Below are 26,122 nucleotides of genomic sequence, written 5' to 3' on the forward strand. Positions count from 1 at the left end.
TACTACAGGTTCGCCGGTAGTCCCTGCCTGCTGGCTCCGCCCAGTAGGAGGAGTATAAATATGCATGTCCTCCATTCAGCAGCCATTTTGCCAGCTGCTGTGGGAGGCCACACATCTTAGAGCAATAAAGCCTCAGTTGTATCCAACTCTAGTCTTTGTTCAATTGATTGTGCCTCACGAAGTTAAGCTCACTGGCCTATAATTACCCGCTTTCTGCCTACCTCCTTTTTTAAACAGTGGTGTCACGTTTGCTCATTTCCAATCCGCCGGGACCACCTAGAGTCTAGTGAATTTTGGTAAATTATCACGAGTGCATTTGCAATTTCCCTAGCCATCTCTTTTAGTACCCTGGGATGCATTCCATCAGGGCAAGGAGACTTGTCTACCTTTAGCCCCATTAGCTTGCCCATCACTACCTCCTTAGTGATAACAATCGTCTCAAGGTCCTCACCTGTCATAGCCTCATTTCCATCAGTCACCGGCATGTTATTTGTGTCTTCAACTGTGAAGACCGACCCAAAAAACCTGTTCAGTTCCTCAGCCATTTCCTCATCTCCCATTATTAAATCTCCCTTCTCATCCTCCAAAGGACCAATATTTACCTTAGCCACTCTTTTTTGTTTTATATATTTGTAGAAACTTTTACGATCTGTTTTTATATTCTGAGATTTACTCTCATAATCTATCTTACTCTTCTTTATAGCTTTTTTAGTAGCTTTCTGTTGCCCCCTAAAGATTTCCCAATTCTCTAGTCGCCCACTAATCTTTGCCCCTTTGTATGCTTTTTCCTTCAATTTGATACTCTCCCTTATTTCCTTAGATATCTCTCTTTCTACTGTACTTCCTTTTGCTGAGCACTGTGAAAAATTGCTTGGAAGGTTCTCCACTGTTCTATTAAGGAGGGAGTTCCATTATTTTGACCCAGAGACAGTGAAGGAATGGTGATACATTTCCAAGTCATGGTAGTGAGTGACTTGGAAGGAACCCTCCAGATAGTGGGGTTGTTGATTGACCTTATGATGGAAGGGAAGCCATTTTTTCACTACATCTGTCTGGACTACTCTCTAGCTTCCAGACAGGGTCTGCCTTCAGGGCGGGGGTGGTGGTCTCTGGTGGTGGGGGCCCTTTAATTAGGGGGTCTCTGGGCAGAGGGTCTCTTTAATTAGGATGTCTCTGGGGGGTCTCTTTAATTAGGGGGTCTCTATATTTCAGGTGTCTCTTTAATTAGGGGTCTCTGGTGAGGGGAGCACTGGGTGGGTCTGGTGGGGGTGGGGTGGGCAGGTCTTGAATTGTTGGGGGGGGGGGGAACCCTCTGATGGATTTCAAAAGGTTACTTCCTTGCCCCACCGCGAGGTCCACCACGTCAGGTATACCTGCACTAGTTCACTCCCACGTGATTCCCAGCCCAGAGGACCAGAGAATCAGGTGGTTAGGGTGCCCAGTCCATTAATACGTAACTTGATCCTGACGCAAGCGGGGTCCGGAGCATTGGAAACGGTTTCTTCCCCGACGCTGGTTTCTCCACCACATCGGGAACTCCGCTACCAGCGGCGACAACAGAGAACTCAGTCCAATGAAGCAGTTCGTACCCATATGCAGCAAAACCGGGACATTATACAGGCTGGGGCTGATAAGTGACAAGTGACGTTTGCTTATTGCCAGGCAATAACCATCTCTAACAAGAGAAAATCTAATCATTTCCTGCCGCTTGACATTCAATCCTATTGCTGATTTCCCACCTATAACATCATGGGGTTACCACTGACCATAAACTTAACTGGGCAATCTTAAATACTGTGGCTACAAGAGCAGATAAAACGCTGGGAATTTGATGGTGAGTAACTCACCTCCTGACTCCCCAAAACCGGTCCTCTATCTACAAGGCACAAGTCCAAAGAATCTCCCAGGATTCCATGGTGATCTAACCTTCCAGAGCAGCCTACCATGTGGAACTTTATCAAAAGCCTTACTGAAGTCCATATGGGCTATGTCTACCATTCTGCCCTCATCACCCTTCCTGGTCACTTCATCAAAGAACTCCTAACAAATTTGTAAGGCGTGATCTCCCATGCACAAAGCTGTGCTGCCTACTCCTAATCAAACCCGATCTTTACAAATGCCTGTATATCTTATCTCTCAGAATCCTTTCTCGTAACTTACCCACCACAGATGTTAGGCTTACAGGTCTGTAATTCCCAGGTTTTTCCCTGTAGCCCTTCGTAAATAAAGGCACAACATTCGCCACCCTCCTCTCTGGTACCTCACCTCACCCATGGCTAACGATGATGCAAATATCTCAGCCAGGGCTCCAGTAATATCTTCTCTAACATAATTCTTGGATATACCTGGCCAGGGTCAGGAGATTTATCCACCTTCATGCTTTTTAATATGTCCATCACCTCCTCGACTGTATTGCGAACTGTCCCCAATATATCGCCACTAATCTTGCCAGATTCCCAAGTCTTCATGTCTTTCTCCATGGTAAACACAGAAGAGAAATATTCATGGAGAACATCGCCCATCTCCTGCGGTTCCACACATATGTGTCCATTTTGGTCCTTGAGGGGTCCTATTCTCTCTCTAGTTATTCTTTTTCCTTTAATATACTGAAAGAATCCCTTTGGATTCACCTGAATCCTCTCAGCCAAAGCTGCCTCGTGCTTCCTTTTTGCCCTCCTAATTTCCTTTTTGGTATACCCTGTATATTTAAGATACAGGTGAGAATTGTTTTCTCTCAAAGGGTCTTGAGTTTTTGGAACTCTCTTCCTCAGAGAGCAGTAGAGGCAGGGTCACTGAATATTTTTAAGGCAGAGGTAAATATATTCTTGACCAACAAGGGAGTGGGTGGGTGGGAATGTGGAGTTAAGGTCACAATCAGATCAACCATGATCTTATTGAATGGCGGAGCAGGCTCATAGATACATAGAATTTACAGTGCAGAAAGAGGCCATTCGGCCCATCGAGTCTGCACTGGCCATTACAAAGAGCACCCTACTCAAGCCCACATATCTACCCTATCCCCGTAACCCAGTAACCTCCACTTAACCTTTTTTGGACACTAAGGGCAATTTAGCATGGCCAATCCACCTAACCCGCACATCTTTGGACTGTGGGAGGAAACCGGAGCACCCGGAGGAAACCCACGCAGACACAGGGAGGACGTGCAGACTCCGCACAGACAGTGATCCAAGCCAGGAATCGAACCTGGGACCCTGGAGCTGCGAAGCAACTGTGCTAACCACTATGCTAACGTGCTGCCCAGGCTCGATGGACTGAATGGCCTATTCCTGCTGCTAATTCCTATGTTTGTATGGATGAGTGCAGATTCAACAACATTCAAGAGGTTTGATGCCATCCAGGACAAAGCAGCCAGGTACCCCATCCACAAACATTCACTCTCTCGACCATTGAAGAACAGTCGCAGCAATGAGTACCACCTACAAGATGCACTTCAGAAACGCATTAAGGCTTCTTAACCTGTACCTTCCAAACCTACAACCATCACCATGGACAAGGGCAGCAAACACATGTGAACACCGCCACCTCGAAGTTCTCCTCCAAGTCACTCACCATCCTGAGTTGGAAATATATCAGCATTCCTTCACTGTCGTTGGGTCAAAGTCCTAGAACTCCCCCTTCCAGCACTGTGGGTGTATCTCCACCACATGGACTGCAGCGATTCAAGAAGGCAGCTCACCACCACCTCCTCAAAGGTAATTAGAGATGGGCAAGAAATGCTGGCGACGCCCACATTTCTTGAATGAATAAACCAAAGCTCCAGAAACACTCTTGAAGCTCAACACTACCCAGGACAAAATAATTCACTTAAGTGGCACACATCCAGGACCCTAAATATTGACCTCCTGCACTGTTGGTACACAGTGGCAGCAGTGTGCAACATTTACAAGAGGCACTGCAACAACTTGCCAAGGCGCCTTTGGAAGCACCTTCTAAATCCACAACGTCTACCATCTAGAAGAACAAGGGCAGCAGGTGCATGTGAACACCACCACTTGCAAGCTTCCCTCCAAATCACACACATACAAATCCTAAATTTCAGGGCAGCACCGTAGCATAGTGGTTAGCACTATGGCTTCACAGCGCTAGGGTCCCAGGTTCGATTCCCGCTGGGTCACTGTCTGCGCGGAGTCTGCACGTTCTCCCCGTATCTGCGTGGGTTTCCGCCGAGTGCTCCGGTTTCCTCCCACTGTCCAAAGATGTGCAGGTTAGGTGAATTGGCCGTGCTAAATTGCCCTTGGGTTAGATGGGGTTGCGGGTTACGGGGATAGGACTTAGGTAGGGTGCTCTTTCCAAGAGCCGGTGCAGACTCAATGGTCCGAATGGCCTCCATCTGCACTGTAAATTCTATGATTCTAAGGTGTCGCGACACCCAAATAAATAGGTTCTTTCCGGAGGTGGAGGACAAATGAGCACGGTGCCAGGGAGATCCAGCCAACTACACCCACATATTTTGGGCCTGCCCAAGACTTGCCAGGTTCTGGACAGCCTTCTTTGAGGCAATGTCCAAGGTTGTGGGGGTGAGGGCAGAGCCATGCACAAAAGTGGCGGGCTTCAGCGTCTCAGACCACCCAGAACTCTTCATGGGGAAGCGGGCCCATGCCCTAGCCTTGCCTCCCTAATCACCTGCCGAAGAATACTGTTCAGCTGGCGATTGGCAGCACCACCCAAAGCTGCAAACTGGCTGTCCGACCCGCTGAAATTCCCCCAACTGGAGAAAATAAAATTCACCATCTGGGCGTTGGAATAGTGCTTCTGTAAGATGTGAAGGCCATTCACCAACTTGTTCCAAGACCTGTTTGTAGCCAGCAGCTAATAGAGTTGGGGGGGAGAAGCAGGTAGACAGTCAGAAAGTTCCAGGTTGGGACACATATATATGTACAGTCTCGTCTCATCCTGTTCGGGGGGGCGGGGGGGGGGGGGGGGGGCGTGGAGGGTCTCGATACCCCACCCTTTGCAGAAGGAACAATATAAATAAACAAACTTTGACTTTGTCAATTATTGTTTTTTCTAAAATTAAGAGTACCCAATTATTTCTTTTCAATTAAGGGGCAATTTAGCGTGGCCAATCCACCTACCCTGCACATCTTTGGGTTGTGGGGGTGAGCCACACTCAAACACGGGGAGAATGTGCAAATTCCACAAGGACAGTGACCCGGGGCCGGGATCGAACCCAGGTCCTCAGCTGACTTTGTCAGTGATGATGGAATTATGTACCATAAAATATGAAAATCAATAAAAACAGTTTTTTTCTAAAGTTCCCGACACTCAGGAGGGCCACTCAGTCGGTTAAAGCAGAGCTATCCAACCTCATTGAACTTGGTCCGTAGCACTGCAGATCACAGCTCTTTATGTAGATCCAACAAAATCCCGCCTGTGATGTTCACAGTTTAAGTCTTAAGTGACCAGTTAATTTAGTCAAAAGGCTTTTCTCCCCATTGTGTCTTCCTAGCCCACTTGCCCTACCACACTGGCTGCATGCTGGGGAATATGCCTGTCATGTTTCATTGCTTTTGAGCCATTCTCAATCGCTGAAACGTTTGAGTTGTCAAAGTGGAGCTGACTCATTACCTGTTTGCCTTCACAACACCAAACACAATTCGGTCAGCAGTGCTCGTGATTGCAATGCAACAGACATTTGGTTCATTTTTTAAACGCTTCCGGACCTGAACATAAAACATAATTTTGAAAAATGTTTTAGTTTATCATCAACACCTATGAACGTTTGCATTTATCTATCCATCTATGAGAATATACATGCTTCTATAACTTGTAATTTTGTAACAGCTTCCTACATCTGAGTACATTCAGTTGTGGCTCAGTTAGTAGCAATGCTTAACTGTGAAGCACAAGTTCTGTATTCCAGCCCTACTCCAGGCTTGAGCACAAATACCAAGGCCGACACTTGGCATGTACAGTAAGCCATGTCATATTATGAGCTTCCAGTCCATACCTTTAGAAATTAGACACAAACAAGCTGTTACAACACATGTCTCAACACATACAACTCTAGGCATTACTAACAGTATCAAGTTTCTGGCGAATACCTTTTAAAAAATATATATTTTTATTCAAATTTTTACATATTTTCAACAAAACCTTACAGAAATAAGAAAAAACAAAGAACACATAAATAAACATCTTATAGCTTTGTCTTCGTATTCCCCCCAATATACAAGCCCCCCATTAAACTATAATAAACACAGTAGTAAACACAAAGTACCCACCCCCCCCCCCCCCCGCCCCAGTTGCTGCTGCTGCTGTCCACCTCCTAACGCTTCGTTAGACAGTCTAGGGTTTCTGGCGAATACCTAATTAAATATGGATATGGGGAGGGTACTCACAGCCATTTATGGAATTCACACATCTCATTGCTTAGGGATGGGCCAATGCCTAAAGACAATAGAGTTTCCAAAACTGTCTGTCTCCATGTTTCGTGTTGGACAAAAGGGAAGATTGAAACTCTAGCCACTATCAACTCCCCATTGTATGATGATGGCCTCCCCAATCCACCGTAGAGTGGTCAGAAGTGTTAATCCAGTGGTCATGTGGTCAAAGCTGGTTTCAGGAACTGTACCCTTACTTCAACAGGACCCAGCAGATGGATGAGAACCATCCGTCATGAGTCAGTTTGAGAACCAGATTCTGTAGCCAGCTGTAGGTCATCATGCAGCGAAACCTGGTCCAGATTCAAAGTTCACCTGAGAATCAACCACCCATATCAATCCCTGCAATCTACTGTGAACCCTTCATTTCACAAGACCTTCACTTCATCTTTATTTAAATCACCAAATCCATTCAAGAAACCAAAGACCTGTCACAGTGGAGACCGGAAATCACACATCAGTGACTGAGTTAACTGTAATCTGTTTATCTGTATTCAATCTTTGTGTTGTGTGTGTGTATTTGTGGGTGACTGTGTTAATTCAGGGTACGCATGTGAGTATAAATACTATTTTTTATTTTAAACCCATGAAAGCTTGTTGCGGCATAATTTTAGCTGGCATACACACTCTGAGGGTGCGTAAAGACGCACTTCTTTCCACACAGAACATACTGATTACGGGTAGTAAGAGAGTTGAAATATATTCTGTCCACGACACACTCTAATGCAGTACTGAGGGTGGGCAATTTGTTTGATGGAGTTACAATTTTTCAAATGTATAATTAAACCAAGGTCTCATTTGCCTACTCCAAAGAATGTAAAAGAGGCCGTAGCACTATTTTTGGAAAAAGAGTACAGGGGATATCCCTGGTGTTCTCAATCAACATCACCAAAACAGATTATTTGGTCATTATCACATTGCTGATGGTGGGAGTTTGCTGTTTGTATATTGGCTGACATGACAACAGTAACTACACCTCAAAAGTACTTCATTTTCTGCAAAGCATTTAAAACCTCCAGTGGTTGTGAAAGGCAATACATAAACACAAGTCTTTATTTTTTCATATGAAACAAATTATTCAGTGTTAAGAATATTATTATGTGGCAGCCATTTTGCATACTGCAAGGTAAATCATTGGTAAATCCGTTTTCATTGATAAAGGAATGTCATTCGGGAAACTGGGAAAACTCCCAATTCCGTTTCAAACAATGCCGCAGTCTAATGTATTCTCCAAATGACTATTAACTTGTACGATTGATCATAATTCCACCATCTTTTAAAAAACATTTAGAGTAGCCAATTCATTTTTTTTTCCCCAATTAAGGGGCAATTTAGCATGGTCAATCCACCTATCCTGCACATCTTTTGGGCGCAAAATCCACGCAAACACGGGGAGAATGTGCAAATTCCACATGGACAGTGACCCAGGGCCGGGATCGAACCTGGGACCTCAGCGCCGTGAGGCAGCAATGCTAACCACTGCGCTACCGTGCTGCCCCATTCCACCATCTTTAACTGAAAGTCAAAGAAAGGAAAATATCTTGAATTTTCTCATGCCCTTGATGTCCTCAGGACATTCCAAAGTATTCTGTGGATAATGAAGTACTATCAAACTTTGGTCACTGTTGTAACGGAGGGAGTCACAGCAAGTTCTCCACAAACAGCAATGGGATTCATGACCAGGCAACTTGTTTCAAAAATGTTAGATTAGGCATAGATTTTAGCTAGGAATGCCCTTGCTCTTTTTTGAATGGACAATGGAATGTTTCACATTCCATTGAGAGAACAGATGAGGTCTGGATTTAATGAAAGACCTCCAACAGTGACAGCTACTGCATTGATGTACCAGCCCCAAATATGTGCTCTGGAATGGGGCTTGAAACCCCAACTTTCTGACTTTGAGGCAAGACTCAACAACTGCTCTTTCTTTTCCTTTGCGACTCACTTCCTAGATCCTTCGCTCTTCCTCCAGACTTTCAAAGGCATTTTCAAAACTTTTCTACATCCCTTCCCCCTCAATTTCTCTCCAATTGGGTAGAGAACTTGGCTGCCAGTAAATGATCCATTTCTACTTCACAAAATCCAGCAGTGTGGTGACGTTGAGCAGCCAATTGTAAGAGTTCTATTGCTGGCACGTAAGGTATCCACTGTTGAATATACTGAAATTAAAACCGAAAATGTTCAAAACACCCAGAGAGAAACATAGTCAATGGGGAGAATTTTACCATCCCGTACAAGGTAGGATCACAGGAACACAACGGTCAAGAGAAGGGGGGGATAAAATTGAGGGTGTGGGGGGGGGAATGGTAGGTGGGGGGGGGGGATGCGGGGTTGGCTCCATGACCACATTCTATCGTTGGGGTATTTTATCGCCGTTTGGAAGGGCACTGGATAGGCTTCCTACCATAAGGCGGTGGGTGATAAAGTTAAATATTCAAATGACTTATTAGGGGCCACTTTATCAGGTCATTGGCATTTTACCAATGTCGGATTGGAGGCCACTAGCTGAATACAGGCAGCTTCCCAACGGCAGTCCGGGGACGAAGGTTTTTTAAATTCGAAGTGGAGGCTGCGGGAAGGGAAGGCAGCCCCCAGATCCCCTGTGATTACTTCAGAGGGGTTTGATTGACAAGGAAATCGAGGATTATGAGAGACAGACAGGAAAGTGGAGTTATGGCCACATCAGATCAGCCATGATCTTATTGATTGGCAGAGTGGGCTCAAGGGACAGTGTGGTCTACTGCTGATCCTACTTATGTTCCCTTCCATCAATATAATTTTGTTATCATCTTCAGTTCACCTTCTGTAGGATGCTGGGCCTCTTCCCTCCTCAGCAGTGCCCCCTCTAACACCTGGCACAGTAGAGGCTCCTGGCCTTCTGGCCAATTGACCTCCTCCGGAGTGAGGTGAGGTCTCCAGATAGTTACACTGACTGTGGCTGTGGCCCTGCCAGCATCGGCCACGGTGCGTTTACTGCCAACCTTTTCAGTGGTGGGGAGGGAAAGCCCCGCGATCTGAAAAATCCTGCCCAAGGTCCCAAGTGGTGACCAAAGTTCACGACCTGAAACGTTAACTCCGTTTCTGAACAAAAGAAAACTACAGCACAGGAACAGGCCCTTCGGCCCTCCCAGCCTGTGCCGATCCAGATCCTTTATCTAAACCTGTCACCTATTTTCCAAGGATCTATTTCCCTCTGTTCCCCGCCCATTCATATACCTGCCTAGATGCATCTTAAATGATGCTATTGTGGAGCAAATAGCTGGCAAAGCGTTCCAGGCACCCACCACCCTCTGTGTAAAAATCTTTCCATGCACATCTCCCTTAAACTTTCCTCCTCTCACCTTGAAACCGTAACCCCTTGTAATTGACACCCCCACTCTTGGAAAAAGCTTGTTGCTATCCACCCTGTCCATACCTCTCATAATTTTGTAGGCCTCAATCAGGTCCCCCCTCAACCTCCGTCTTTCCAACGAAAACAATCCTAATCTACTCAACCTTTCTTCATAGCTAGCACCCTCCATACCAGGCAACATCCTGGTGAACCTCCTCTGCATCCTCTCTAAAGCATCCACATCCTTCTGGTAATGAGGCGACCAGAACTGCACGCAGTATTCCAAATGTGGCCTAACCAAAGTCCTATACAACTGTAACATGGGGCGAAATTCTCCTACCCGCCCCGCCACATTTCTGCGCCGACCGGCCGGCGGGAGTCTCCGTAACACCGGCCGGTCAATGGGGTTTCCCATTGTGGGGCAGCCCCACGCCGTCGGGAAACCCCCGGGCGCCGGCAGAACGGAGACTCCCGCCGGCGGAGAATGACGCTCATGACCTGCCGACTCTTGTACTCACCCCGTCCGATGAAGGCAAGCATGCTGTATGCCTTCTTGACCACTCTATCGACCTGCGATGCCACCTTAAGGGTACAATGGACCTGAACTCCCAGATCTCTCTGTACATCAATTTTCCCCAGGACTCTTCCATTGACCTTATAGTCCGCTCTTGAATTAGATCTTCCAAAATGCATCACCTCTCATTTGCCTGGATTGAACTCCATCTGCCATTTTTCTGCCCAACTCTCCACTCTATTTATATTTTGCTGTATTCGCGGTCAGTCCTCCTCGCTATCTGCAACTCCACCAATCTTAGTATCATCTGCAAACTTGCTAATCAGACCACTTATACCTTCGTCCAGATCATTTATGTATATCACAAACAACAGTGGTCCGAGTACGGATCCCTGTGGAACACCACTAGTCACCTTTCTCCATTTTGAGACACTCCCTTCCACCACTACTCTGTCTCCTGTTGCCCAGCCAGTTCTTTATCCATCTAGCTAGTACACCCTGAACCCCATATGACTTCACTTTTTCCATCAACCTGCCATGGGAAACTTTATCAAACGCCTTACTGAAGCCCATGTATATGACATCTACAGCCCTTCCCTCATCAATTAATGTTGTCACTTCCTCAAAGAATTCTATTAGGTTTGTAAGACATGACCTTCCCTGCACAAAACCATGCTGCCTATCACTGATAAGTCTATTTTCTTCCAAATGTGAGTAGATCCTATCCCTCAGTATCTTCTCCAACAGTTTGTCTACCCCTGACGTCAAGCTCACAGGTCTATAATTCCCTGGATTATCCCTGCTACCCTTCTTAAACAAAGGGGCAACATTAGCAATTCTCCAGTCCTCCGGGACCTCACCCATGCTCAAGGATGCTGCAAAGATATCTAATAAGGCCCCAGCTATTTCTTCCCTCGCTTGCAGTGTCTGTCCTGCACTCTAATCAACCTTTCCTTAAAAGACTCCCACATTTCAAATGTGGATTTACCCTTAAAGAGCTGCTCCCAATCCACATTCCCTAGCTCCTGCCGAATTTTGTTATACTTGGCCTTTCCCCAATTTAGCACTCTTTCTTTAGGACCACTCTCGTCTTTGTCCATGAGTATTCTAAAACTTACGGAATTGTGATCGCTATTCCCAAAGTAATCACCTCCTGAAACTTTAACCACCTGGCCGGGATCATTCTCCAATACCAGGTCCAGTATGGCCCCTTCCCGAGTTGGACTATTTACATACTGTCTAAAAAAACTCTCCTGGATGCTCCTTACAAATTCTGCGCCATCTACGCCTCCAACACTACATGAATCCCATTCAATGTTGGGGAAGTTAAAATCTCCCATCACGACCACCCTATTGCTCCTACATTTTTCTATAATCTATCTACATATTTGTACCTCTACTTCACGCTCGCTTTTGGGAGGCCTGTAGTAAAGTCCCAACAATGTTACTGCACCCTTCCTATTTCTTAGCTCTACCCATATTGCCTCAGTGCTCGAATCCTCCATCGTGCCCTCCTTAATCACAGTTGTGATATCTCTGACCAGTAATGCAACTCCTCCACCCCTTTTACCTCCCTCTCTATCCCTCCTGAAGCATCTATACCCAGGGATATTTAGTTGCCAGACTTGCCCTTCCCTCAACCAAGTCTCCGTAATACCAATAACATCATATTCCCAGGTACTAATCCAAGCCCTAAGTTCATCCGCCTTACCTGCTACACTTCTCGCATTGAAACAAATGCACCTCAGACCACCTGTCCCTTTGCGTTCATCATCTCTTCCCTGTCTACTCTTCCCTTTAGTCACATTGAGCTTATTATCTAGTACCTTACTGGCTTTAGTTGCTGCCTCTTTACTGACCTCTAACTTCCTAATCTGGTTCCCACCCCCCTGCCACATTAGTTTAAAACCTCCCCAACAGTGTTAGCAAAAGCACCCCCTAGGACATTGGTTCCAGTCCTGCCCAGGTGTAGACCATCCGATTTGTAATGGTCCCACCGCCCTCAGAACTGGTTCCAATGTCCCAAAAATCTAAACCCCTCCCTCCTGCACCATCTCTCAAGCCACGTATTCATTCTGACTATTCTTGAATTTCTACTCTGACTGTCTCGTGGCACTGGTAGCAATCCTGAGATTACTACCTTTGAGGTCCTACTTTGAGGTCCTAACTCCCTAAATTCTGATTGTAGGACCTCATCCCATTTTCTTTCCCTATATCGTTGGTACCTATATGCACCACGACAACTGGCTGTTCACCCTCCCCCTTCAGTGTGGGGGTTTCTCTCCCCACAGATGGTGCCAGAGATGCTGAGTATTCCCAACATTTTCTATTTTTATTTCAGATTTCCAGCTTCTGTAGCATTTAGCTTTTGGTGAATATCTGAACAATGATCAGAATAATAAGTAGACAAGGAAGCAGCCTATTGATAAAATGTGGAAAGATCCCCGAAGATGCAAACAACATCCTTCACAAACCATAATCAACATCCTGGGGGATTATCATTGATCAGAAACTGAACTGGATCAGCCATATTAATATTGTGGTTACCAGGGCAGGTCAAAAGCTAGGCATCCTATGGCGAGTAAGTCACCTCCTGACCCCACAAAGCCTGCCCACCATCTAAAATTGTAATGGAATCGTCCACTTGCCTGGATGAGTGCAGCTCCAAAAACACTCAAGAAGCTCAAAACCATCCAGGACAAAGCAGCTCGCCTGATTGCTCCCCCTTCCACAAACATTCAATCCCTCCACCACCGACGAACAGTGGCAGCTGTGTGTACCATCTACAAGATGCACTGCAGTAACTCACCAAAGTTCCTTAGAAAGTGTAGCGCATTGTAGCGCACAATGACTCATGAGAGACGAATAGAGATGAAGTCGATGAGGCTTTATTAAGCGTGACTTGTTCCCTGCAGTTCAGCAACAGACTGGAGCTGCGGGGAGAACTTCTGGTTCTTATACTCCGCCTTCAGGGCGGAGCTAGAGATCAACAGCCAACCAGGACCCGGGATCTGTCAGCCAATGGCATCACGGCTTCACAGTCCCACATGACCCCTAATGCATACTACCACATTCACCCCTTGTTAAAAATGAACCCGGCGGGGTGGTGCTTCGCATGGTGGTAGGGGTTTACAAGGCTGGTCCTGGGAGGAAAAACTTTTTTTGCATGTCATTACAGTGCCCTATACTTTGCCCTACACTGGGCTACGTACAGGGTTTGTGAACTATTTACAATATTCGTAAGAAGAAAAAAAAACATTCTCGTTAAAGTCCACAACATTCTTGTGTTACACCGATGCCACGAGTCGAGCGGGCGGTCTGGTCTTCCTTGTCGATCGCCTCAGCCCCGGTGGTGGTGCAGGTGCTTGTTCCAGCGTTGTCGTCTCCGGGAGCTTTACGGTGTCTGCTTCTGCTTCACTCCTGGTCGGACATGGGAGGAGGACCGATCCTCCCGGGAAGGGGGCGGTCGTGGGGTGCGCCAGTGGCAGAGAGGGGGTGATTGGTGTCAGGGGGGGTGTGCGTGTTGCCGGCGAGCGCCAGGTCTCGCAGGGAGACCGTGTCCTGTCGGCCGTCGGGGTACGCCACGTAGGCGTACTGCGGGTTCGCGTGGAGGAGGTGAACCCTCTCGACCAACGGGTCCGACTTGTGCGCCCGCACATGTTTCCGGAGCAAGATGGGTCCTGGGGCCGCCAGCCAGGTCGGCAGCGACGTTCCAGATGAGGACTTCCTGGGGAAGACAAGGAGGTGCTCATGAGGCGTTTGATTAGTGGTAGTACACAGCAGCGACCGGATGGAGTGGAGAGCGTCCGGGAGGACCTTCTGCCACCGTGAAACTGGGAGATCCCTGGACCGTAGGGCCAGTAGGACGGTCTTCCAGACCGTGCCGTTCTCCCTCTCTACTTGCCCGTTCCCCCGGGGGTTGTAGCTGGTCGTCCTGCTCGAGGCTATACCCTTGCTGAGCAGGAACTGGCGCAGCTCGTCACTCATGAAGGAGGACCCCCTGTCGCTATGGATGTATGCGGGGCAACCGAACAGTGTGAATATGGTGTTAAGGGCTTTAATAACTGTGGCCGCTGTCATGTCGGGGCAGGGGATGGTGAAAGGGAAACGAGAGTACTCGTCCACCACGTTCAGGAAGTATGTGCTGCGGTCGGTGGAGGGGAGGGGCCCTTTGAAATCCAGACTGAGGCGTTCAAAGGGACGGGAAGCCTTGATCAGGTGCGCTCTATCCGGCCTGAAAAAGTGCAGTTTGCACTCTGCGCAGATGTGGCAGTTCCTGGTGACTGTACGGACCTCCTCCATGGAGTAGGGGAGGTTGCGGGACTTTATAAAATGGTAGAACCGAGTGACCCCCGGGTGGCAGAGGTCCTCGTGGAGGGTTTGGAGACGGTTTATTTGTGCGTTGGCACATGTGCCGCGGGATAGGGCATCGGACGGCTCGTTCAGCTTTCCGGGATGGTACAAGATCTCGTAGTTGAAGGTGGAGAGCTCGATCCTCCACCTTAAGATCTTGTCATTTTTAATTTTGCCCCGCTGTGCATTATCGAACATGAAAGCTACTGACCGTTGGTCAGTGAGGAGAGTGAATCTCCTGCCGGCCAGGTAATGCCTCCAATGTCGCACAGCTTCCACTATGGCTTGGGCTTCCTTTTCCACTGAGGAGTGGCGGATTTCTGAGGCGTGGAGGGTTCGGGAGAAAAAGGCCACGGGTCTGCCCGCTTGGTTAAGGGTGGCCGCTAGAGCTACATCGGAGGCGTCGCTCTCGACCTGGAAGGGGAGGGACTCGTCGATGGCGCGCATCGTGGCCTTTGCGATATCCGCTTTGATGCGGCTGAAGGCCTGGCGAGCCTCTGTCGACAGGGGGAAGGTGGTGGTCTGTATTAGGGGGCGGGCCTTGTCTGCGTACTGGGGGACCCACTGGGCGTAATATGAAAAGAACCCCAGGCAGCGTTTCAGGGCTTTGGAGCAGTGGGGGAGGGGAAATTCCATGAGGGGGCGCATGCGTTCGGGGTCGGGGTCTATTATCCCATTGCGCACCACATGTCCCAAGATGGCTAGCCGATTAGTGCTAAACACGCACTTGTCCTCGTTGTATGTGAGGTTCAAGGCTTTAGCGGTCTGGAGGAATTTTTGGAAATTGGCGTCGTGGTCCTGCTGATCGTGGCCGCAGATGGTTACGTTGTCGAGATACGGGAACGTGGCCTGCAACCCGTGTTGATCAACCATTCGGTCCATCTCCCGTTGGAAGACCGAGACCCCGTTTGTGACGCCAAATGGGACCCTTAGGAAGTGGTATAGTCGCCCGTCTGCCTTGAAGGCTGTGTACTTGCGGTTACTTGGGCGGATGGGGAGCTGGTGGTAGGCGGACTTGAGGTCCACGGTGGAGAAGACCTTGTATTGGGCAATCCGATTGACCATGTCGGATATGCGGGGGAGAGGGTATGCATCTAGCTGTGTGTACCTGTTGATGGTCTGGCTATAGTCTATGACCATCCTTTGCTTCTCCCCTGTCTTTACTACTACCACCTGTGCTCTCCAGGGACTATTGCTGGCCTGGATTATGCCTTCCTTCAGCAACCGCTGGACTTCGGACCGAATAAATGTCCGGTCCTGGGCGCTGTACCGTCTGCTCCTAGTGGCGACTGGTTTGCAATCCGGGGTGAGGTTTGCAAACAAGGATGGGGGTTCAACTTTGAGGGTTGCGAGGCCGCAGATAGTGAGTGGGGGTATTGGGCCGCGGAATTGGAATGTTAGGCTCTGCAGGTTGCACTGGAAGTCTAATCCCAGTAATGTGGGCGCGCAGAGTTGGGGAAGGACGTAGAGCCTGTAGTTTTTAAACTCCCTCCCTTGCACCGTTAGGGTCACTATGCAGAACCCTTTGATCTGTACGGAGTGGGATCCTGCAGCTAGGGAAATCTTTTGCGTACTGGGACGGATGGTCAAAAAACAGCGTCTTACCGTGTCGGGGTGGATGAAGCTTTCTGTGCTCCCGGAGTCGATCAGGCATGGTGTCTCGTGTCCGTTGATCAGCACCGTTGTTGTCGTCGTCTGGAGCGTCCGGGGCCGTGCTTGGTCCAGCGTCACCGAGGCCAGGCGTGGTCGCAGTGTCTCAGCGTCTTCTTCGAACCCCGTGGAGCCGTCGATGCTGGGGTCCATTGTTGTCATCCAAGATGGCGGCGGGGTGAAAAAATTGGCCGCCCCCATGCATCGCACATGGCTGGGGGGTCCCAAGCTGGCGGCGGGGGTGGACAAAATGGCCACCCCCATGCATCGCACATGGCTGGGGGGTCACAAGATGGTGGCGCCCATCCTCCCCTCGTGGTGGCCGGGACCCAAAATGGCAGCGCCTGCAGGTCGCACATGGGGCGCTGGGGGGGGGGGGGGTTGGGGAGCGTTTGGGATGCGCTGGACTCTTTCTTCTCCGGGGACAGCGGCGACCCCCCGGGACCGGCACACAGCCGCGAAATGGCCCTTTTTGCCGCAGCTCTTGCAAATCGCTGCGCGGGCCGGGCAGCGCTGCCGGGGGTGTTTCGCCTGGCCGCAGAAATAGCAGCGGGCCCTCCCGGGATGATCTGGCGCTTTAACCGCGCAAGCCTGTGAGGGGGGGGTGGGGGGTTTGTCGCGACGGGGGTCCACGGAGCCCAAGGGGCTGCCGCGCGGTCGGGGCCGTTCGCGCGGGCGTTTTGCGCGGCCACATCTAGGGAGGCTGCGAGGGTCCATGCCTCTGAGAGTCCTAGCGACTCTTTTTCTAAAAGTCTTTGGCGGATTTGGGGAGAGTTCATACCTGCCACAAACGCATCGCGAATTAACATGTCCGTGTGTTCAGCCGTGTTTACTGGCGGGCAGCTGCAGGCCCGTCCCAAAATTAGCAGCGCGGCGTAGAATTCGTCTAGCGATTCTCCGGGACTTTGCCGTCTCGTTGCGAGTTGGTAGCGTGCGTAGACCTGGTTCACTGGGCGAACGTAGACGCTCTTTAGTGCTGCGAACGCCATCTGGAAATCCTCTGCGTCTTCTATGAGAGGGAAATTTCCGGGCTTACCCTCGAATGCAGGACCTGCAGTTTCTGGTCTTCTGTGATCCGGCCGGGGGCCGTTCGGAGGTAGCCTTCGAAACAAGTCTGCCAGTGTTTAAAAATTGCTGCTGAGTTCACTGCGTGGGGGCTGATCCTCAGGCATTCCGGGACGATCCTGAGCTCCATAGTCCTTTAAGCACGCTTAATAAATTGTAGCGCACAATGACTCACGAGAGACGAATAGAGATGAAGTCGATGAGGCTTTATTAAGCATGACTTGTTCCCCGCAGTTCAGCAACAGACTGGAGCTGCGGGGAGAACTTCTGGTTCTTATACTCCGCCTTCAGGGCGGAGCTAGAGATCAACAGCCAACCAGGACCCGGGATCTGTCAGCCAATGGCATCACGGCTTCACAGTCCCACATGACCCCTAATGCATACTACCACAGAAAGCACCTTCCAACCCCACGACCACTACCATGTAGAAGGACAAGGGCAACAGATGCTTGGGAACCCCACCACCTGGAGGTTCCTCTCCAAGTCACTCACCACCCTGACTTGGAAATTTATCGCCATTCCTTCACTGTCGCTGGGGCAACATCCTGGAACTCCCTCCCTAACAGCACAATGGGTGTACCTTCACCTCAGGGACTGCAGTGGTTCAAGAAGGAAACCCACCACCACCTTCTGAAGGGCAGCTAGGGGTGGGAAATAAATGCTGGCCTAACCTGTGACACCCACATCCCATAACAAAATTAAAGAAAACAAGAGCTGTAAAGAAAGTAATGCTTTTACCTTCCCAGTCTGCAAGTCCCACAAAGTGACATAACACACTTTCTCAGTGTCATTGTAATTTGACAGCACCAGATAGCTGCCACTGTACGTCAATGCAGCAATGTGCAGGAATAGCATGGATGTCCTGTCTTCAAGGGTCTGGATGTGAGACTCAGTGTCCAAGCTGAAGATGGCGAGATGATGTGCAAAATAGGAGCAGACAAGAATCTGAAACAGAGATTGCATTTAAAGTCTGGAATTAATATTGCTATCAAATGCTTTTCCTCTTTGTTCCTTCCCTCACTTCACTTGAAGACATTGACTCAGACTGGTCTACAGTTCTTCAGATCCCAGCATCACTCTAATATTTTCCTACTGCCCGATCTGAGCCCAGACTGAGTTGATGGTCATTTATCTGTGGGAATGTATTGGTTCCGAACCTACTCCTATCTTCATCTACATGTGCATCGCCAATGATCAGGAGCACAAACTCTGCCTAATTTCCTTCTCCTCCATAGCCCATGAGATACTGGTACTTCACTTGGCTGCCAATTCAACTGAGATCACCTAACACCATCATGGAAGCATGGGCGCTAGAAGAATGCAGCAGGTCCAGAGAAGCCCTTCACACTGGCTAATTGACAAGGGAAATGAAGATGGCCTTTTCACATCAAAATAAAATATCAGCAGAGACCAGAATGAATGCATCTGGATCCCCAGTTTCTATGGTTGTATAATCACACCATATGACACATTTTCACCCTAAGTAATTGGAATAATTCTTAAAACTATTCTTGTTCTATTGATGGCCCAAAGGCTGATGTGGCTGAAGTGGATTCTGGTTAATGGGGCACTGGCACCATTACTGGGGAAAGTGGGGCCAGTATCATTGGGACAATGTACACTGGGACCAGGGGCGTCATTCTCCGACCCCCCGCCGGTTGCCGAAGTCTCCGGTACCGGATATTTGGCGGGGGCGGGAATCGGGCCGCGCCGGTTGGCGGGCCACCCCGCTCGATTCTCCGGCCCGGATGGGCCGAAGTCCCGCCGATAAATTGCCTGTCCCGCCGGCGTGGATTAAACCACCCTTTGAACAGCGGGACAAGGCGGCGTGGGCGGGCTCCGGGGTCCTGGGGGGGGCGCGGGGCAATCTGGCCCCGGGGGGTGCCCCCACGGTGGCCTGGCCCGCGATCGGGGCCCACCGATCCGCGGGTGGGCCTGTGCCGTGGGGGCACTCTTTCCCTTCCGCCTCCGCCATGGTCTCCACCATGGCGGAGGCGGAAGAGACTCCCTCCACTGCGCATGCGCGGGAAACTGTCAGCGGCCGCTGACGCTCCCGCGCATGCGCCGCCCGGAGATGTCATTTCCGCGCCAGCTGGCGGGGCAACAAAGGCGGTTTCCGCCAGCTGGCGGGGCGGAAATTCCTCCGGCGTCGGCCTAGCCCCTCAGTGTTGGGGCTCGGCCCCCAAAGATGCGGCGCATTCCGCACCTTTGGGGCGGTGCGATGCCCGTCTGATTGGCGCCGTTTTGGGCGCCAGTCGGCGGACAAAGCGCCGTTTCGGGAGAATTTCGCCCCATTGCTCTGGTGAGCCGCATAACTAGCGAAGTAGAGAGGATTTTAAACAAAATAGTGGCGGAAAGGGATCAAATTTTGAAGGTGTGATACATCAAAGAGTAGAGACAAAGCGGCACGGTAGCACAGTGGTTAGCATTGTTGCTTCACAGCTCCAGGGTCCCAGGTTCGATTCCCAGCTTGGATCACTGTCTGTGCGGAGTCTGCACATTCTCCCTGTGTCTGCGTGGGTTTCCTCCGGGTGCTCCGGTTTCCTCCCACAAGTCTGAAAGATGTGCTGTTAAGTGAATTGGACATTCTGAATTCTCCCTCTGTGTACCCGAACAGGCGCCGGAATGTGGTGACTAGGGGCTTTTCATAGTATCTTCATTGCAGTGTTAATGTAAGCCTACTTGTGACAACAATAAAGATTATTATTATTAAAGCAAGAGAGAAAGGTAAACACACCATGATAGAGAGAACAAATCTAAGAGTAAATCAGCAGGTAAAGTAAACGGTTACAAAAATAATGAAATGACAAATCTAAAGGTCCGATATCTGGAATCACACAGTATTTGAAACAAAACAGATTTACCAAAAGCGCAAATAGAAATAAATAACTACAATCTGATAGCCATTGTAGGGTCATGCCTGCAGGGTGACATATATTGGGACCTGGATATTGATGCGTACATGACATTTCGGAAAGATAGGAAGCTAGGAAATGGTGGAGGGATGGCTCTGTTCATTAATGATGCTTTTAGCACAATAGAGAGGGATGGCGGCACAGTGGTTAGCACTGCTGCCTCACAGCGCCAGTGACCCGGGTTCAATTCCGGCCTTGAGTGACTGCTGTGGAGTTTGCATGTTCTCCTCGTGTCTGCGTGGGTTTCTTCTGGGTGCTCCAGTTTCTTCCCACAGTTCAAAGATGTACAAGTTAAGAGAATTGGCCATGTTAAATTGCCCCCTAGTGTCCAAAATTTTAGGTTAGGTGGGATAGGGCCTAGGTATGATGCTCTTTCAGAGTGTCAGTGCAGACTCCAATGTTCTGCACTGTAGGGATTCTATGGGCGGGATTCTCTGGTCGCCAAAGGCGAAATCGTGTTTGGCGATTGGCGTATCGACAGAGTACTCGCAGAGTAAGCCGTGCGCCGTATCAACGGCCTCAGGCTATCAATGCCTATGGGGAGTTGTATGGGGCATGGATTAGCAGAGGAGATATGAGGGACACTGGGGTGTGTAGAAGACCATAGATTGGCATTAGGAGTATGAGGGGACATGGGTGTGGATAGAAGGGAATAGGTGACATGGAGGATATGAATGGTCATGTAGGGGTGGGCAGAGGACACAGGGTAGCATGGATCAAATGAGGGCCATGGGTGATGGGTGGTGGATGCATGAGATGGCATAGTTTGGTACATCCTCAGAGCATGGGCCTCTGGATTTTGAGTTCGCAGCATGGGTTCATAAAGGGCAGGTCGTGCCTAACTAATTTAGTGGAATTGTTTGAGGACATTAACAGTGCGGTAGATAACGGGGAGCCAATGGATGTGGTATATCTGGATTTCCGGAAAGCCTTTGACAAGGTGCCACACAAAAGGTTGTTTCATAAGATAAAGATGCATGGCATTAAGGGGAAAGTAGTAGCATGGATAGAGGATTGGTTAATTAATAGAAAGCAAAGAGTGGGGATTAATGGGTGTTTCTCTGGTTGGTAATCAGTAGCTAGTGGTGTCCCTCAGGGATCAGTGCTGGGCCCACAACTGTTCACAATTTACATAGATGATTTGGAGTTGGGGACAAAGGGCAATGTGTCCAAGTTTGCAGACGACACTAAGATAAGTGGTAAAGCAAAAAGTGCAGAGGATACTGGAAGTCTGCAGAAGGATTTGGATAGGCTAAGTGAATGGGCTAGGGTCTGGCAGATGGAATACAATGTTGACAAATGTGAGGTTATCCATTTTGGTAGGAATAACAGCAAAAGGGATTATTATTTAAATGATAAAATATTAAAACATGCTGCTGTGCAGAGAGACCTTGGTGTGCTAGTGCATGAGTCGCAAAAAGTTGGTTTACAGGTGCAACAGGTGATTAAGAAGGCAAATGGAATTTTGTCCTTCATTGCTAGAGGGATGGAGTTTAAGACTAGGGAGGTTCTGCTGCAATTGTATAAGGTGTTAGTGAGGCCACACCTGGAGTATTGTGTTCAGTTTTGGTCTCCTTACTTGAGAAAGGACGTACTGGCACTGGAGGGTGTGCAGAGGAGATTCACTAGGTTAATCCCAGAGCTGAAGGGGTTGGATTACGAGGAGAGGTTGAGTAGACTGGGACTGTACTCGTTGGAATTTAGAAGGATGAGGGGGGATCTTATAGAAACATATAAGATTATGAAGGGAATAGATAGGATAGATGCGGGCAGGTTTTTTCCACTGGCGGGTGAAAGCAGAACTAGGGGGCATAGCCTCAAAATAAGGGGAAGTAGATTTAGGACTGAGTTTAGGAGGAACGTCTTCACCCAAAGGGTTGTGAATCTATGGAATTCCTTGCCCAGTGAAGCAGTAGAGGCTCCTTCATTAAATGTTTTTAAGATAAAGATAGATAGTTTTTTGAAGAATAAAGGGATTAAGGGTTATGGTGTTCGGGCCGGAAAGTGGAGCTGAGTCCACAAAAGATCAACCATGATCTCATTGAATGGTGGAGCAGGCTCGAGGGGCCAGATGGCCTACTCCTGCTCCTAGTTCTTATGTTCTTATTACCCCTCATCACCATCTCCCCTGATTTAGTAATGTAGGTTAAGGGATAACCTGTCCATTTGCCAGGACACCAGGCAAAACCCCCCCTGCTCTATAAAACAGTGCCACGAGATGGGTTTTGTCCACCTGAGGGGATCCTCAGTCTCATGGGGAGGATGGAAGTTGCTCAGCAAGCCTCTCGGTTATAAGAGTCACGTTAATTGGAGTGATCAATGTGATCTTGTCAGCATTGTCTACAGCACCTAAATAGAGTTCAATCACACTATTCACCTCTGACTGGCACATGGGCCCTAAGGTTCCACAGACTGTGATCCTCATGCAGATGCATGAACCATGTCCACCCATGGGGGAGCTGTCATTTCAGTGACTCCACCACACACTCCACAGCGTCCTGCTGCACTCCAAATAAAGTGCTCAAGCTGGAGAGAGTGAAAGCAATGGGTCAAACCTCCGACTATAACTTTGGTGGAAGATGTGTAGAAACCTTGGAGAAAAAGGACAACAAGCCACTTCTGCCATTTTCGTTGATATTCAGCATAATTTATGATGGGAGATTGGGAGAAACCTGAGCAATTTTACTCTTCTATCTTTAGATGGAAGCTGCAAAATTCAAATGCTTGGAATATTTTAAATGCTTAAATGTTTTAAATGTTTTAGCACGATAACATAGTTCAACTTGGTGAAAAAGAACGCATTTAAATGCATTCTTACATTGATTTTCTCACCTTCTCATCACCACTTAGCAGATACTGGTCAATTGGGTTAGACTTCTCGTTGGAGAACTGCTGTAATATTTCCATTTCTTTCTTCACTTCCTTTTCCAGCCGCCTTTTTCGAGCTGTTTTTGTCTCAGTACGCTTCTCCCAGGGGGTGAGAAATGCTGCAATTACACAGGGACATTGAGTCATGGCTTCTTGAATAAAATTACAATCACATACCCACAGGGGATTTTTTTCACAGAACATGGGAGTCGCTGACCAGGCCAACATTTGTTTCCCAAAGGCAATTGCTCTTGAGAGGGTGGTTGTGAGCTGCATTCTAGAAAACCATCTGGTGTAGACACACGCACAGTGCTGTTAGGAAGGGAGTTCCAGGGTTTGACCCAGCAACAGTGAAGAATGGCATTATAGTTCCAAGTCATGACGTGGTATCACTTGGAGGGGAACTTGCAGGTGGTGGTGTTCCCATGTATCTGCCGTCCTTTTCCTCCCAATGGTAGAGGTCACAAGTTTACAAGGTGTTGTCGAAGGAGCATTGGTGATTGCTGCAAATCCATAGGGTACTGATCTCACAATTAAACCACCTTTTAGTTCCATCCAGTCCTTGACGCTCAGATGCACCTGCCCCCTGTTCATTGGTTATGTCATTTTCCTTCCCCCAATTTTCTCTCCACTCCCCGACTTTCTCTCCTCTCCCCATCCCTTGAAGAGTTTGACTCCCTTACTGGGCAACAGTTCCATGAATGATGGTCTCCACTGAAACCTCATCCAATTAGCCACTATTCAATTTTGCCTTTTGTTGTTGCATTTTAGACGGAGGCCTGTCAAGAATGTCAAAGCCAGGTCCTCACTCAGTACCCACAAGTGCACACAGTAATTTTATAGCAATCAGCAGGGGGAGCTGGCCAATTCTTCCTTCTCTAAAGTGAGCTTGCTGCAGCTGTTTGAGATTGGCTAAAACAGTACAAGCTGGAGACTGATCCTTGGACCTTTTTGCTCCTCATGGCTCAGAAACAGCAGAGTCAAATTTAGCATTAGTTTTTTCAGTGTGGGCAAGTTGTGGGTGGGAGGAAACGCTCTGTGAGGAGCACTGTCCCTAGACTGGCCCTGTGTTCAATGTGATACCCAACTGTGCACAGAGCTCAAATTTAGTGTCTGGCTATTTTAACTCCTGGACCTTATTTGCATATTCCTCAACTGGCAGAAGTGGTGCCAACACTGATAAGAGAGGGAGAGCATGCATCAGGACTGAAGATTCTGGGCATGCAAGAGAACAGTCCCCAGCATGAAGTTAGTGTGGGAAAGGAGGTTTGAGTTAAGGTCCTGCTGTTGTCAAGAAGAGCCAATGCTGAGGTTTAGGATGCTCAGAGAACACTCTTCCCCCTTATTGCTTCATGGATCCCTCATGAAGGAAAAGAAAATCGGATGTGATATAAAGCAGACTATTAATTCACTACAAGCCCTTTTTACACTGGTGGCAAAGACTAATTCTATCCCCAGGTTCACCAGATACTTTATTTTGGTTCAGTCACAATTTACCATTTCCCTTTGCTTTTCTTAGTTACTTAAAACATTCTGCTTCCTTTAACTTCCTGAAATTTTACTTGTGTTGCTCGTTTAAGGAAAGGAATTTGTTGAATACACATGGGAATGTGTTTTCTCGAGCGCCTATTTAAAATAAAAATAATTGGCCGGACCTTTCCGGCTGTTTACGCCGACGGGATATTCTGGTTCTGCTGATGGCACACTTCTGCAGAGGGTTTCCCGGCAACAAGGGTTGCATTGAACAGGAAACCCCGTTGACAACGGGCGGAGTTTACAGAGCAACCCGCTGTGTGTTTTACAGTGGCTGGAAGCGGATCCCCATCGCTGGTGGCAGAATCCTTTGGTCACGCTGATGTCTATGGTGGTTTCCATGGCTCACCCACCCCGCTGCCAGGGAAGCTGCCATGGGGCTCGGCCTTCGGCAGGACCAGAAGATTCCACCGCCGGGAAAAGCTGGAAAATCCCACCCATGGTCTATTCTTTCAGAAACCATGCTAACTGGTCCTTTAGATGGCTGCAATGTTTAAAATGGCATTAGACGATTTGGCTGCACGAATACATGTTTGTAACGAAATCCCAGCAAAATCAGTCACTATGATGTCCAATTCTTTTAGAAAGCTCTTTAAATGTTGATAGGCTCCCCCACTCAGGAAACTGGGGCGAAATTCTCCGGTATCGGCGCGATGTCCGCAGACTGCCGCCCAAAACGGCGCAAATCAGTCGGGCATCGCGCCGCCCCAAAAGTGCAGAATGCTCCGCATCTTTGGGGGCGAGCCCCATCCTTAAGGGGCTAGGCCTGCGCCGGATGAATTTCCGCCCCGCCAGCTGGCGGAAAAGGCCTTTGGTGCCCCGCCAGCTGGTGCGGAAATGACATCTCCGGGCGGCGCATGCGCGAGAGCGTTAGCGGCCGCTGACGGCATTCCCGCGCATGCGCAGTGGAGGGAGTCTCTTCCACCTCCGCCATGGTGGAGACCGTGGTGAAGGCGGAAGGGAAAGAGTGCCCCCATGGCACAGGCCCGCCCGCGGATCGGTGGGCCCCGATCGCGGGCCAGGCCATCGTAGGGGCCCCCCCCCCCCCAGGACCCTGGAGCCCGCCCGCACCGCCTTGTCCCGCCGGTAAGGTAGGTGGTTTAATCCACGCCGGCGGGACAGGCATTTTAGCGGCGGGACTTCGGGCCATCCAGGCCGGAGAATCGCGGGGGGGGGGGGGGGGGGGCCCGCCAATCGGTGCGATTCCCACCCCCGCCGAATATCCGGTGCCGGAGAATTCGGCAACTGGCGGGGGCGGGATTCACGCCAGCCCCCGCCGATTCTCCGACCCGGCGGGGGGTCGGAGAATCTCGCCCCTGATCTGTAATGAGGAGGTTTGTACTGTACTCTTTTGTCTAATCATTGGATATTCCAACAGTTGTAGAGCTCTAAACAAATCCAAAGCATTACTAATTTCCTCCTTTGAAATGTATCTAACCAGCCTAGACATCTTATGGATATTTAATCTTTGAGGTTTCTGCCAGTCCTG

At 49.0% G+C, this 26,122-nt stretch overlaps 1 protein-coding gene across 2 annotated transcripts in view; it reads right to left on the reverse strand.

The window, feature by feature from the left end:
- Positions 1-26,122, reverse strand: part of LOC140429174 (uncharacterized) — a 254,567-nt gene that overhangs the window by 9,510 nt on the left and 218,935 nt on the right. For both annotated transcript variants that reach the window (XM_072515841.1, XM_072515842.1), the window contains exons 27-29: positions 23,065-23,219; positions 18,056-18,262; positions 5,590-5,684 (exon numbers count right to left, since the gene is read on the reverse strand). In XM_072515841.1, coding sequence (XP_072371942.1) covers positions 5,590-5,684; positions 18,056-18,262; positions 23,065-23,219 — 457 coding nt within the window. The remainder of the gene's footprint in view (positions 1-5,589; positions 5,685-18,055; positions 18,263-23,064; positions 23,220-26,122) is intronic.

The sequence above is a fragment of the Scyliorhinus torazame genome, chromosome 9 (genome assembly GCF_047496885.1).
Source record: "Scyliorhinus torazame isolate Kashiwa2021f chromosome 9, sScyTor2.1, whole genome shotgun sequence".
NCBI lineage: Eukaryota > Metazoa > Chordata > Chondrichthyes > Carcharhiniformes > Scyliorhinidae > Scyliorhinus > Scyliorhinus torazame.